This window comes from Mytilus californianus, unplaced genomic scaffold (assembly GCF_021869535.1).
Source record: "Mytilus californianus isolate M0D057914Y unplaced genomic scaffold, xbMytCali1.0.p SCAF_5, whole genome shotgun sequence".
Classification (NCBI taxonomy): domain Eukaryota; kingdom Metazoa; phylum Mollusca; class Bivalvia; order Mytilida; family Mytilidae; genus Mytilus; species Mytilus californianus.
This window is the reverse complement of record NW_026262701.1, coordinates 44,518,899-44,534,358: the sequence shown is the minus strand read 5'-3', so window position 1 is coordinate 44,534,358 and position 15,460 is coordinate 44,518,899. Positions and strand designations below refer to the sequence as shown.

The window sequence follows — 15,460 nt, the reverse complement described above, 5'->3', positions numbered from 1 at the left end:
ATATATATATCTCCAAAAAAATTACAGCATTAATTTACATTCTTAGTAAGTAATTACACACTCCAACTAATTACAAGTATATCAATTGGTAAAAGAAATGTTGTTTTCTGGTCATTAAGTCTGGTCACGCCTTGTCTTTCACGATCAATTTTAATAATGCGTTGAATGATCTTCCACGATCAATTTTGATTAAAAATCAACAAAATTATACTTTTTCAAGTAATAACATTCTTTTATTTTACTTGACTTCCTGACACAACAAAGATTAAGCTATAACACCTTAAACTATTGTTTATAGCCTCTTATTCCTGAAGGAAGGAGAGCAAGCCAATCCATATTTGGTATAAAGATGGCTTTTTTGTCTGAAGTTGTTGTCCGGCCTAGACAGTTGACCTTGATTATGTTGATTCGAATATTAAGTCATTTTCATGAGTGACTTAATCAAATCAGCATAAAGTTCTTCAGTTATTAAGTTTCTTTAATAAAGTCAATTATATTTGGTCTTTAGAATTAGTGGTAAGGCCTAAATTTGTGTAACTCTGTGAGGGTTCACCTTTGTTTGACCTCATTTTCATATTTTAATGATCAAGTTTCAAAACAGGTTCTCTGTTACTGTAAAATATTAGTCACATACAGTTTTTTCCACAGAATCATTGTAGGGCTAAAGTCTTTTGGTTGTTTGTGTTGTTAGGTTGCTGTCTCATACAGTCAAAAGTAATAGAGAGAATAACTGACATAAAGAGGTCTCTAAACGACAATAGCTTCTTTCAATGGAGCTTTCATTGGTTGAAGCCATTTTAATTTTGTGTATCAGCTGAAAAAAATATGACAAATATAATTACCGGTAGTGTGCCACTATTAAGTATTATTACTTCATTCTGCTTCTGACGAAGACCAAAATCGGTCAGGTTATGTTTCATCACCAGGCGCTGTTAATTATGTGTTTTGGCATTTCCTACTTTTTATATAATCTGATATCTACTTTTATTCATATTCAAAAGATTGTTCTATATAACTGTTGGTAAGGGATAGCACTTGCCTGAGACACCAGGATGTTAAAATTTCAATATTTTATTTGATTCAACGAATTATTACAATGTAATTAAGATTTATGGTTGCATTTAACTGTAATGACTGGGGAAAAGTGAAAATTAAAAAGAAAAAAAAATTTGCAATAAGATTTATTGTCGACATAGATTAAATGTTTAAATATCTGCTATAAATAAGTAAAAAATGTCTTTGTATTGAAAAGGAAAGGTGATAAAAATGTTTGTTTTGGTAGCATTTATAACACTCAAATGAAAATTGAATTTGTGTGAGATCAAATTGAGTTTGGTATTCAAAGATTTTGTGTCTTTGATTATTTGTAAATATCACTATTTAGATTTATTCACATGGAAAAAGCGAAAGTTTTTTGCTTTCAAATTAAAAAGCTTTACAAAAATTGATTATTTGAAATATTTGTATAGATTTTGAAAACTTAAACAATTAAGTACAAAACCTATGTCAAGCATTTTTAAAAGTTAGAGGACAAAATAATTTAAACTTTTAAACGGAAATTGATCCAGGATATTCAAGGGTCAGGAAAAAAAGTGTACTATTACAAACTGATATATGATATCTTTTTGTTTATTGAAAAGTTGAATGTTTAATTGAATCAATTTCACCTTGAGTGTTTTGAAATTTATTATCTAAAAGAGTGATCAAAATGAAATAAACCATGGCTGCAAGACAAATACCTTGCACAATCATATCACAAATTTCCAAACAATTTTCTAACGAGCATTACTTAAGATATTTCTTCCAAAATGAAACACTTAATACTTGCAAAGGAAATTTATTATTTTTTGACATGCAATTTCATGAAGTTTGTCATTGAGAGCTCAGTTTAATTAAATGTTAAGACATCGGAGTGTCTGACAGGATTTATATGAAATTAATCTTTTTTTCTTGTAGTTTATGAGATGTACTTTAAAATCCAATTGGCCCCTACTGAGTTACATGAAAATTATTTTTAAAGTCTATATATTATCTTATCATATTTGGTAAGCTATAGTGTGGGGGCCATGTTGTCTGAGTGTTCTAATTAGCAGGTTGACATCTTACTGTCGTGTTTGGTAAGCTATAATGTGGGAGGCCTTTTTGTCTGAGTGTTCTAATTATCAGGTTGACATCTTACTGTCGTGTTCGTAAGATATATTGTGGGAGGCCTAGTTATCCAAGTGTTCAAATTAGCTGGTTGACATCTTAATGCCATGATTCAGATTGTACATGTCTTTGATCCATCACCACATCTATAGTTTATTCAAACAATTGACTACTCGAATGCCACTGATTTTTTATCATCTACTTAATGAAAGTCCATGTACTGGTAGTTTTAGAAGTCAGATCTCGCACCATAATTAAAAGGCCATGTTTAGCTGTTGTATGTCACACCCTTATGTTTTTATTTAGTTGGAAAGTTTGTTGTTGAAGGAGTAATACCACCTTTGATTTTCCCCTATTAGTCTTTGTTAAATAATTGGCACATTTCAAAAAATTGTGCAGTTTTTATCTTTGTTTCAAATAAAGAAATACTTGACATGAGTACATTTATATACTGTCCAGTACTACAGACAAAATTTCACATAACATTTCATTGCATATAGGATAATAACCATTACTGGAAGTTAACCAATCTATTTTCACCCTTTTTTTCCTGTTTACAAGCTTTAGAAACCATGTAACCTCAAGTTTCCAAAATATTTTATAGAAACACCAAATAAAAAAAGAATGATGCTTTGAAACACCCAAGATATATGTTTATGACTTAGAATCAAATGAAGTGGATGTAAGCAATTATTATAAGGCAATAATATGGCTTTCAACAATGAGGAAAATCATACCATAGAGGCCCCAACATGAATAATATGAAACAATTCAATTGAGAAAACTAACAGCCTAATTTATAACAAAGCAATTTATGAAAAACCAGTATGACAGACATGAACCAACGACAACCACTAAACCACAGGCTCCTGATTTGGGACAGGCACATAAAGAATGATGTCCTTTAGCTGCTTTTGTTATTGGATTGCTGTCTCATATATCTTTACCTGACATCTCATTTTATAAATATAGTTGCTAAAAAGGATGTATTACAAATAAAATATGATGACATGTTAACCTTAAGCCTTATACGTCAAACTTGAGAAGCAGCACCAAATTCCTTGATAGCATAATTATATAAACATAATTTAAGATATGAACAAGCTTCTTGATACAATATCTTACATATAGGATAAACGCTTAAACTATGATTTCTAATATCTTGATTCAAGAACCACATACAAGAAATTCATTTTAGAACCATGAATCCTGTGCATCAAATTAAAATCAATAATTTGTACTGTTGTAATTTTCATTCACTTACATTTGTACTTCACCAAAGTTCTATCACTTTTGATGCAGTATTATTCTTATACTTTGAAAATCTTGAACCTCCTCAATAGTTTTGCGGCAGTGGGCTCAAGTTTTGCGTGGACGGATGTGGGTTGGATCAATAGCCAGGTCACACAGAAGACAAGAAAATTGTAAAATTGGTATAGCTGCATCTTCACACTGTATGTAACGTTTAGAAGTCAGTGACTTGTTGGTTCAGGGTCAGAATATGTGTCTAGCTAAGATCACAGATGTCTTGCAGAGGACTGTACTAGGGAGTTTTAAAATCAAACTAAGCTTGTCAGTTTATAACAATGCAGGGTTATAATATTAACATGTTCCTGTCCTGATATACATGATATATTTGCCACTGGTTGTTAAACACCAATTCATCAATGATCATCATCATCATCATTCCTTAAAAAATCTTGGTAATCTTGTTTTTTAAACTAAAAAACTTAGCATCATGCAGTAAATGTGTAAAAATCCTCAGTGAATGTTTACATGAATAAAAAAAAGTGGTTTTATTAAGATCTATCAAACAAGCACACTGTATACAATTGTGGAGACCTGATCATTGTAGAAAGTGACTGATCTGATTATTAGGATTTATATAGGAAAGAAACAGATATATATGTCTTAAGAATCCGCCATTATAGATGACTGCATGAAGTCAGAGAAAATATTAAAATTGAGTAAATGACTTGCACGTGAATGACAATAATTTTAGCAGTATATTTGTAATTGCAATCATATTTTGTTAACCAAGTTATTTATACTTTACTTTTTTTCTCAGAAACTTCAAAAGAAAGTTGATCAAATGCTCATGGGACAGAGTGATACAACAAAAAAACTTATCAAGACACAGGAACTGTTTGAAAAACTCTCCCAGGATAATAAAAAGAAGTCAGATCAGATTGAGAAATACCAGAGAGATGTCAAATATATGGAGGATAGGATTAGAAATTTGGAAATCAGAGGTAAAATTGTAGATTTGACTTGACAATATAATCTTCATAATAAAGTTTTGCCACTGTTTCCAATTTTCCTATTGTCTATTCTTGCCTTAACATAATACAGCTTAGATAACAGTCAGCAAGATGACACACTACCCTACTAACACACATTATTCTGACGCCAAGATAAGGTGCATTTCTAAATACTTGGCAGAGAAAGAGAACATATCAATTTTAAAGTCTTTACTTTTTAACCTCCCTTGACCTCCCACACCTGAAGTGGGATGCATTATTCTGCCATATATATTTTTAAATCAATCCAAATCAGGTTTTAGGATAAATTCTTATTGATGCCCAAAATGAAAGAATAAATTATGCAAACATACAATTGTTAATCATACCATTAAAGCTGTTTCAGAAATTTTTCTCTTAAACTTTTGGTGATTTATATATCTAATTGACAGATTTTTTTTCTTTTAAAAGAACATTAATGCTTAGTATTGCATAATAACATCTTACTTTGATTAAATCTATTGTAACATTTATAGTGTGATTAATGCAGAGGTTATTGTGCAAATCAATCTCTTATGGTAAAGACATATAGGTATTGTCCATATCAATGTCTTAACCATTTAAGGGAAACACAGATGTAGATATTGTGCATATTGTTGTAAGATAATGGAAATTTAATGGATTTAGAATGCATGCCAGGTGCAAATGATAGGTTTGTTGCCAAAAATAGAATTGGTTTGGCATATTTTAATGAATCATCATTGAATGACTTATATGTACTCATACAAATGAATTGTTGGGAATATATAAAGGCATCACCTACTGCTACTCCAATAGAACATTTAAGATTGGTGTGAAGTTTTCGTCAAAATCCATCTGATGGAAAAGGAAAAGATGCCGTTGCTTATCCATCATGCAATGGTCAAGATGAAGGAAAGCAATTCATTGTTTCAGAATCTAATTCATTTTGGGCAAAATTTTCAAAAGCAAAGATACATTTTTTTATTTTGGAGTACAAAATGTACAAACAAGCACTTTACATTCTGAAAATGTAACTGGTTGCAGTCCATCTTGATCATTTCTTGAGGGATCATTAATGAGAAATAGATCCTACATCTCAAAATAGTATATGAGACAGCTCCTGGTGTTGATTTTTGTATAATTTCAAACAGCAGTGTACTTATCTTATCATGCTTTTTAAAAGAAAACTCTTTTTTGGTTTGATATGATCTTTAATTGCATAAGCATTTTAAACCATAAAAACAGTACTCTAGTTAATTGTGATGAAGAAATATTAAATTATATATTTCAATTAAATATTTGTATTGTTCAATTATACAAAACCTTAAAATAAAAACATTTTCTAACAGAAATATACAAAGAACAATATTTTAGAGATAATCTTTTGTAAATTGTCAGATGTTTATTTTTCATTTTTAGCCTCTGAAGTGGAGAAAGCCGAATTAATTCTAGAAACAACAAAACAGACCTTGGAATATACTCAGTGAGTACATACTAATATTTGTTATACTTCGGTAGTACGAGCCCGAGGTGTATTGTTCACATTTAGATGTAAATTTCATTTATGTTATGGACGTCATATTTACAAGTGGTTTGTTTAAGCAAATCTGAGGATTAGTAGTATATTTACTTTGTTTGTACATTATCATTTCGGTGATTGACATCAATTATACTTGAATTTTTATAGGACTTGTTAAGCTAAAATATAATAAGCAATATTGTTGGTGATCCATTGTCATAACATATGGTAATAATGCTTGCTTGGTCACTGTTTTATTATTGAACTTTCAGTAGGACGGACTCAAGATAATAAATCTTTTGATGTAGGAATATATATAAAAATGTAGGTTTTGACTTAAAAAATTTCCATACAAAGAATATATATATATCTTATTTAAGCAATGATTCTAATAAAAAAAAAAATGAGCTAGTGCAGAAATATACCGGGTAATCTTAGAGTGCATTTGTTTCTAACCCGAAATTTTGTCATCGATGACTATCGTTTATTAAACGTTAAACTGCTAGAATCAAATACATGGCTTAATGACCTTTATGGACCCCGCGTAGTGAGACAGAAATAGATTACGTACATTGACGCACTGTAAACAAACAGGTAAAAGTGTGGAAAAAGAATGACCAGAACTTTGCGAAAACAACACGTGCTCATAAATATTTAAACGACAGATGCAGAAACAAACGTATCGTTTATACGTCTCAACAATAATTGATCAACAACTGCGTGACTATTTTGCGCGTACATCGTTTATGTAAACGATGTCAACGTTATCCAAAAAATGTAAGAAACAAATGGATTAAAAGACTACGAGCATAATAGTTTACATTGTTTAGGTTTGAAACATTGCGCTCTTAATTGGATTGCACATTTAACATATTGTGAATAATTTGAAATCTGTACGTGTGCACCTGGAAATGGTGGCATTTTATTTTTACGAAATTAACTTTGGATCTTCTTAATTAAATTGTTCTCATCTTTTTTTGTTAAATGCAATAAGTATGTTATTTTCTCCTACTTAAAAATTTTCTAAGAAAAAATATATTCACCAATAAAAAATGAAGCTTCCACAAATTTTATTGGTTTACATTCTATTGCAATTTCAATGACATATATAGTACAAGTGTTGAAAGTTCATTAAAGTATTCTTAACATATTACCCTAGTCCTATGATATAAGCCTTCCTGTGTCCATATCATTTTCTTTTTTATTGGATTTTTTTTTTAATTTTCAATACTGAACCACAAAAAAAAATATCTGATATAAAAACGTTGAAAGAAAACTATAGGCTTATATTATAGGATTACATATGACCCCAAAAAAATTGATACCATGTTTTTTTTTTTCATTTTATTTGATATATATGCACTTATATCAGCAATGAAGGAAACAATTTCAGCCATAATTCTAGATTTTAGGTCTCTTCACAAAGTTGTCAGTGACATATATAAAATCCCACTGGATGTGAAGCAAACAACAGTTAATCAGTCATGCAAACCATTATTATTTAAGATACTATGACTATTTTAGATCCGTACCTAATGCATTGCTGTAATATTTTAGGGTAGAGGTACGTCAACGTGAAGGAGATACACGTAGGATGACAGCAAAGTATGAAGATACATGTAAACAGTTACAGGTAAAGGTTTTCATAATTGTATATTTTATATATAAAGTTTTCTCAAATTTTCAAGAGTTGCTTTATAACCTGATCAATGTACTGTCTTTGCCTGATCAATGTACTGTCTTTGTGACTCTTTTCACAAAGAAGTGCTACTTATACATCCTTGGCTTTCAAATATTTGGCTTTGAGCGTTCTTGATGAAGGTAAATTCAGAAAAGCATTTTGGACGCATGAAATTTATAAATTGTTGTTTTCATTTTTTACAGCACTGGGTCGATAGCTCTGCTGGTGGACTTTCAGTCCCTGAGGGTATCATCAGCTCAGTAGTCAGTACTTTGGTACTGACATGATTTATAACAAACCTTTTTAAAATTGCCTGTTATAAAATTTTGAAATTTTTAGAAACTAAAGTTTCAACTCCTTCAGGCAAAGCTGACTTTAGATGGATTTGGCTATTATTTTAGGTCCTTTTTGGTTATATAGCTCTTAAACTGTTTCTGTTCTTATACATCCTTGGCTTTCAAATATTCGGCTTTGATCATTCCTGATGAAGGTAAATCCAGAAAGGGCTTCAGACGCGTGAAATTTATTAAGTGTTGTTTTCATTTTTAGCTCACCGGGGCCTGAAGGGCCCCATGTGAGCTTATGCCATCACTTGGCGTCCATCGTCATCCGTCGTCTGTTGTCGTTAACAATTTAAAAAATCTTCTCCTCTGAAACTACTGGGCCATATACCTTCAAACTTTAACTGAATGTTCCTTAGGGTATCTAGTTTATAAATTGTATCCAAAGTTTTGATCCATCGACAAACATGGCCGCCATGGCTAAAAATAGAACATAGGGATCAAATGCAGTTTTTGGCTTATATCTCAAAAACTAAAGCTTTTAGAGCAAATCTGACATGGGTAAATTGTTCAATTGGTCAAGATCTATCAGCTCTGAAATTTTCAGACGAATCGAACAACCCATTGTTGGGTTGCTGCCACCGAATTGGTAGTTTTAACAAAATTTTGCAGTTTTTTGTTATTATTTTGAATATTATTATAGATATATATAAACTGTAAGCAGCAATAATGTTCAGCAAAGTAAGACCACAAAAAAGTAAATATGATCATAATTGTCAGTTGACCCCTTAAGGAGTTATTGCCCTTTAAAGACAATTTTACACAATTTGTTCATCAAGTTTGCTAACATTTAAAAATCTTCTCCTCTGAAATACATGTGAGCGATTCAGGCTCTTGAGAGCCTCTTGTTTTAGTAGAGGAAGTACTTGTAAGTCATTATCATTTCAGAAAAAAAACTTTGGGAAAAGAGCTCCTGATCTATAGCACTTTCAATAAACTCTCTTCTGAAATTCAAATCTGATTTAAAAATTGCATTTAAATTAAAGATATGTTCGTTCACTATAGTATACTGGAATAAATACTGGTTTGCTGCAGTGCAGAGCAATAGTGAGAAGAAATTGAAAACTATGTTTTACTTAAATTTACAATTATTTCAAGCTTTATACTCTAGTTTGTTGACAAGAATTTTGGAATGCTAATAAAACATTCATATTTTCCAAATTTGTTCTTTTAATGCACAGGAATTCAAAACCACTAATCATGGACCCTTTATTGAGCTTCATTGCTGTAAAACAGTTCTCCTGCCAAACAAGGGAATGCTTTAAATTATAATTATAGAGTAAAATTCATGATTCCACAAATGAGTTCCTGGAAAGGGCTATAAACAACAGAAAAAGGGGAGAAAACTCATTAATACTACTTCAAATAATTAAAACATGTTAAACAAATTTAGGAATCAAAAGTAACTATTTATAAATGTTTTATTTCAGGCTGCCAATAATAAAATCATAGAAATGGGAGAAAAGTTAACAGACTTGAAATATCAAGTTAGACATGAACTAATGAGGAACGAAAATATTGAAAAGGTACGAGTGTATTCAAAATCATCTATTTTTTCTTAGTCTGGCTTACTTATGATTTCTCTTAGTTTTTCCCTGTGTCTTATTTTGGTAATAAAGGCTCTTAAAGGTTTTCACGTAGTCCCCCAACTGTAATTGGACCAAGTTTTCTCTTAGCTACCAATAAATTAGCAATTGACAAAAACCCAAGTGTACAATAAATTAAAAGACTTGTTAATGAAAAATACAAATGCTAAAGAAACTTTATCAAGTGCCATTTAGTATCAAAGTCCAACATTTTAATGACAGAGAAAAGGTGTATGAATTATAGTTACATATCATTCACAGTATAGGTTAAGTATTGTGAATTAAATTGGTCCTATGTATGAGGTTTGCCATAAAGGATTTTGTCTAAAAATAACGGTAAATTTTGAGTAATTGCCACTTGTTTGAACCTTTGAATTGTCTCTACTTATTAAAAGATTGTTGCTCCTGTCTGTGGAAATGTGTACCTATTGTTAAGTCTGTTCAGTTAAGTTAGATTGAAGAGAATAAAAGAGACTACATGTCAATATTATAGCAAACCAGTGACACTAAAATTTAGGTCATCTATAGCAAATAATGTACCATAATTCAATGTTACAATTTTTATGAGAGACTTATTTACACATGTATGTTTAAGTTTGTATGCTTACTAAAATTTGCTATAACATGATTGATTGATTTTGCTTAATACTACTGTAAGCGCACATGGCTATGTCATGGCAGCCATTTTTTATTAGCAGTAGAGAACCACTAACCTTTTAGTGTAGGAAAAATGGCAACCCTAGTCAATTAAGATCATAGTCAAAGGCACCTTGACATGAGTGGGGTTTGAACTCCAAACCTTAGTGTTAACAGGCTTGTGAAACTGTAGATGAACTACTTAAACCACTTTGCCACTAAGGCTCCCACTATGCATGTTTTTAAAGTTAATTATTGATAACTAAAGCATATATATGCTAAAAATCACCATATTGATTTCTTGACATTTTCTACAACTAGGTTAAGGGAAATGGTATGTAGACAAATTGCAGAAGACAAAACAATTTTAAGTAATTTTCAATTTGACTGAAATGAAATAAAAATATTTTTAAATGAGAAATCCTTTTAATTGTAGTTAAAACTACATGGTAAATAGGAGAGCATTGAGAGGATAATACATTGATACATTTACAATTCTAAGGTCTGCTTAGGTTTAAATGACTTTAATAATCTCTCCATAAACATTAGATATTCAAAGTTTTGGCTATGTTTAATATACAAGGACATTTGGTTGAAATGAACATTCATATCAAATGTAAACATAGTCTAAATTGCAATTATTGGTGAAGATTTTAAGTCATTTAAGCCTTCAAATGTTAAAAGGGCAACATGCATTCTTTTCTATTTCATATATATATAGATGTGACATATGTTAAAAACGAATTATCTTATAATGCTTACATCACTGTTTTTGTTTTTGTTTGTAGTACTAAATTTTACAGAAAATACTTTTGCATGCTAAGTCTACTTAATCTGTGACAGCCATCCAACAACAAGAATATAGTCTATGTAAAATATTTAATGTTGTTGGTTGGTTACATTTTATTCAGATCATAACTTTTTTAAAGTTGTCCCAAATCTACAATACTGAATTTGACAAGGGAGTTATTTTGATCAAATCTTTACAGATCTGACAAAACAGTCCTATACAATGAAGCTGGTCTTAAAACAAAATGGAAAGATACTCAAGTAATCAGTAAAATAACAAGATACTCAAGTTATTAGTAAAATAACAAGCTACTCAAGTAATCAGTAAAATTACATGATATTCAAGTGATCAAGGAAATAACAAAATACATAAATAATCAGTGAAATTATAAGGTACACAAGTAATTATTTAGATTACAAGCTACTCAAGTAATCAGTTAGATTACAAGATACTCAAGTTATCAGTTAGATCACAAGATACTCAAGTAATCAGTTAGATTACAAGATACTCAAGTAATCAGTTAGATTACAAGATACCAAGTAATAATTAAGATTACAAGATACTCAAGTAATCAGTTAAATAACAAGATACTCAAGTAATCAGTTAGATTACAAGCTACTGAATTAGCAGTTAGATTACAAGATACTCAAGTAATCAGTTAGATTACAAGATACCCATCTAATAAGTTAGATTACAAGATACTCAAGTAATCAGTTAGATTACAAGATACCCAAGTAATCAGTTAGATTACAAGATAGTCAAGTAATCAGTTAGATTTCAAGATACCCAAGTAATCAGTTAGATTACAAGATAGTCAAGTAATCAGTTAGATTACAAGATACCCAAGTAATCAGTTAGATTACAAGATACCCAAGTAATCAGTTAGATTACAAGATACCCAAGTAATCAGTTAGATTACAAGATACTCAAGTAATCAGTTAGATTTCAAGATACCCAAGTTATAGTTAGATTACTAGATACTCAAGTAATCAGTTAGATTACAAGATACCCAAGTAATCAGTTAGATTACAAGATAGTCAAGTAATCAGTTAGATTACAAGATACACAAGTAATCAGTTAGATTACAAGATACCCAAGTAATCAGTTAGATTACAAGATACCCAAGTAATCAGTTAGCTTACAAGATACTCAAGTAATCAGTTAGATTTCCAGATTCCCAAGTTATAGTTAGATTACAAGATACCCAAGTTATCAGTTAGATTACAAGATGGCGAAGTAATTAGTGAAATTATAAGATATCAAGTTATCAGCAAATAATGAAGAGTTCTAATTGCTTACACATATTATTTATATAATTTACACTAGGTAGAATATACACATTTAAAAAAAATGCCTATTCAGTGGTGCTAAACCTAAATATTGTCCTAAGTCTGATTCATGTTTATTGACAAACATTACATGCAGATGGCAATCAATTAACAAAACAAAATATTTGAAATTTAGAATTTTCAACTGACGAAGAGCATGAAGTGAGGTCACCAAAAGTAATACCAAAAAGGAATATGAAATTATTTGAAAAGAAAACCTGTACATTATAAAAAAACAAATTTTTACTTTTTTTGTCAACTGAAAATTTTCTTAAATATCAATTTCAAAGGAATATTATGCCTACATAAAAGAACTGACAACACCTCTTAAAAGAATAGTGGTCCACGTTCAGATCTCTTAGATATCTAATAATATTCAGTTAAATGTCAGGTTGTTATTTTCAAAATGTGTGAAAGGTTGAATTATTCCAGTTGATCTGATACATAGTGATATAGATCAGAGCACATTAAATCTTTAAATGGAGATGTAAAATGTAATCTTTAAAAAGCCATTAAATTTTACAGCTGGGTGACATTATTGACATGTAAAGAATCAATAAACACCAGGAACCAGTCCAAAAATATTAATCATATATAATGTTTTCTTCTGTGAATCATTGCTTTTGTAAGAAAAATTAAAATGGTTTAATTAAATTTTTATTTTTTTTAATTTGGGTTTTAACATTTTATTTTGAACTTTATATGAAGATGTGACACCTAATACACTACTTATAGGTTTTCACTTGTATAAATGTTAGATTTCTGTTTAAACTTTTGTCTATTGTTGCTGAAAACATCTTTGATATTCAGAACTGGTTTATTAACACATTATGAATATAGTTTTTTAGATCATAGAAAATAACAGAAAGTAATTGAATAATTTTCAGCTTGTAATATCAAATAAACTGAAAGAACTAAAATTGAGATAAAATGTTTTATTGAAGTCTCTTTATATGAATGTGTAGTTAGGTGAAGATTCCTAATTATATTTCTGTCAATTAAAAAAAAATATGTATCTGTCATAAAACATTTCTGTATCATTATGCACACATATTTCTAATGGTTAAAAATACTTTTAAGATTTTTTAAACTTTTCTGTTGTTGAGAAGAGCCCTTGACACCTGCTATGTAATGTACCTTAATTGCAGCCAATTAAAGAAACAAAAAGTGTTTCTAACTGAATGTGTATTTGATGTTATACTAGCATGCCTCAATCTATATATTCCATTCTCATTTATTTAATTGTTCATTTATTGCTCTATGATGGAAAGGAAATGCGTTTTGTGGTCCAGTTTTTTTAAAATTGCACATTAAAACTATTTCATTGTACTTGATTCAAATGTAGCGATAAATGTTATAGTCAAGAAAACAATTATGTTTCTAAACTTAGCCATATTGTACATGCAATAACTCCAGTTATAGAAACTGCATGAATTTTTCTCTGGCCTGTTCCAAAATCGATTTAATGACAATTAGAATACAAATAAATGGAAATGTGGCATATATGACAATGGGCCAGCAACCCAAAAACATATCAACAAAAAGAACACGGACTAGGATGGCAAATTATAATCTTTTACAATAGACATGTGTTTATAATACATTTCATTCTCTAAATTACTCAAGATTAAGACAATTTTCAGTTTATAGTTTTGAAAATTTGATTAATTTTCCAACCACCCACTGGAATTGTAATATCAATGTCTTTAACAGCCCTTCAAGAATTGGAAATGACCATGCACCCATTTTAAAAATAAAGGTGATATTAGAGACTATAAATTTTAGAGTTTTGAATATCACAAAAAAAAAAAATCATCATTTATGAAAATAAAAAAATTTGAATATAAAAAAACTCTTTGAATATATACAGTAATGAAAAAAACCCATTATATTATTTATAAAAAAAAACGTCTGTAGAGTTTACAGTTGTGTATAATATGCATCCTCTCTGACTATCAATTATATGTCTTGGGGGGAAAGTGTGTATTATACACACCCTAATACAGTACTACAATATATTTATTCATTATTAACATAATCTGTTTTGGGAGCAGATGGCTGTTAAGCCATCTTATGACCTATACATGCATCCAGACCTTTTTCTCCTTTCCAAGACACTTAAGGGAATCTATGTGTGCTTTATATTTAGAAACAATAGGGGTTGATTTGAAGAGGTAAGTGAATTTACTGATTGGCTTTAGACAACTATGCCCTACAAAATTTTATATTTGAAGTTTACTGAGGAAACTGGAAATTTACCGAAGTAATTTAATTAAGTTTTGCCTCTTTGAAAAAAGGGAGTCGGAGTCTTACCAAAGATATTCTTTAGATTTTTACATCCTGGTCTGTCAGTGATCTTAAAAAGTATGAAATCTTCAGAATTTGAGAAATTTTACCAAATTGCTACTTACAAAAAAAATATTCAGTGTATATATACAATCAATGAATCCTTACAACACCAAAAAAATCAGAAAAAACATGGGGAAATCCATGAACAGTCTTCATTTGATTGATTGATTGGTGTTTAAAGCCACTATCAGCACTATTAGCTATTTCATGGCAGTCAGTTGTTAATTGTGGAGGCAGCCAGATTGCCCGGAGAGAATAATCAACCGTCGGCAGGAAATCTGACAATCCTAGTCAATCAAGATTGAAATCGAATGCACCTACCACGTGTGGGGTTCAAACTCACAATCTGAGTGTTGGCAGGCTAGTGATACAGAATTATGACTCCTTAGACCACTTGTCCACCGAGGCCCCCTCAACAGTGTTCAAAGATTTACCTGCATTTTTTAAAGGAAAAAGGATATGTTGTATCAATTCATGACACAAATCACTTTGTGCACATGAAAAGCAAAGGAACAGTGCTAAAATCATTTGTTAAAAATATTTAGGTATTAAGGTTTGAAGGGAGTACAACAAAGTTTTCATAATCAGGTTTTAATAAATTGAATACAAACTTTTCTTCAGAACTTAGAAACAATACCAAGGTTAAAAGATGAAATAAAGGAACTGAAGGAAGAAATAGATGCTTACAAACAGGAATCCAATGAGAAGACAGCTTTACTGGTGGCAGCTAGGAAGGCTGTGGGAGAATACAAAGATAAACTTAGGGTAAGTGATTAATGACATTGGCTGCTAGGAAGGCTGTTAGAGAATACAATGATAAA

General features: G+C 30.3%; 1 protein-coding gene across 2 annotated transcripts in view; it reads left to right on the top strand.

The window, feature by feature from the left end:
• The window catches only part of LOC127702297 (uncharacterized), a 49,379-nt gene that overhangs the window by 18,696 nt on the left and 15,223 nt on the right, over nucleotides 1–15,460 (top strand). For both annotated transcript variants that reach the window (XM_052206435.1, XM_052206434.1), the window contains exons 3-7: nucleotides 4,217–4,400; nucleotides 5,829–5,892; nucleotides 7,486–7,561; nucleotides 9,381–9,476; nucleotides 15,261–15,404. In XM_052206435.1, the coding sequence (XP_052062395.1) occupies nucleotides 4,217–4,400; nucleotides 5,829–5,892; nucleotides 7,486–7,561; nucleotides 9,381–9,476; nucleotides 15,261–15,404 (564 nt within the window). The remainder of the gene's footprint in view (nucleotides 1–4,216; nucleotides 4,401–5,828; nucleotides 5,893–7,485; nucleotides 7,562–9,380; nucleotides 9,477–15,260; nucleotides 15,405–15,460) is intronic.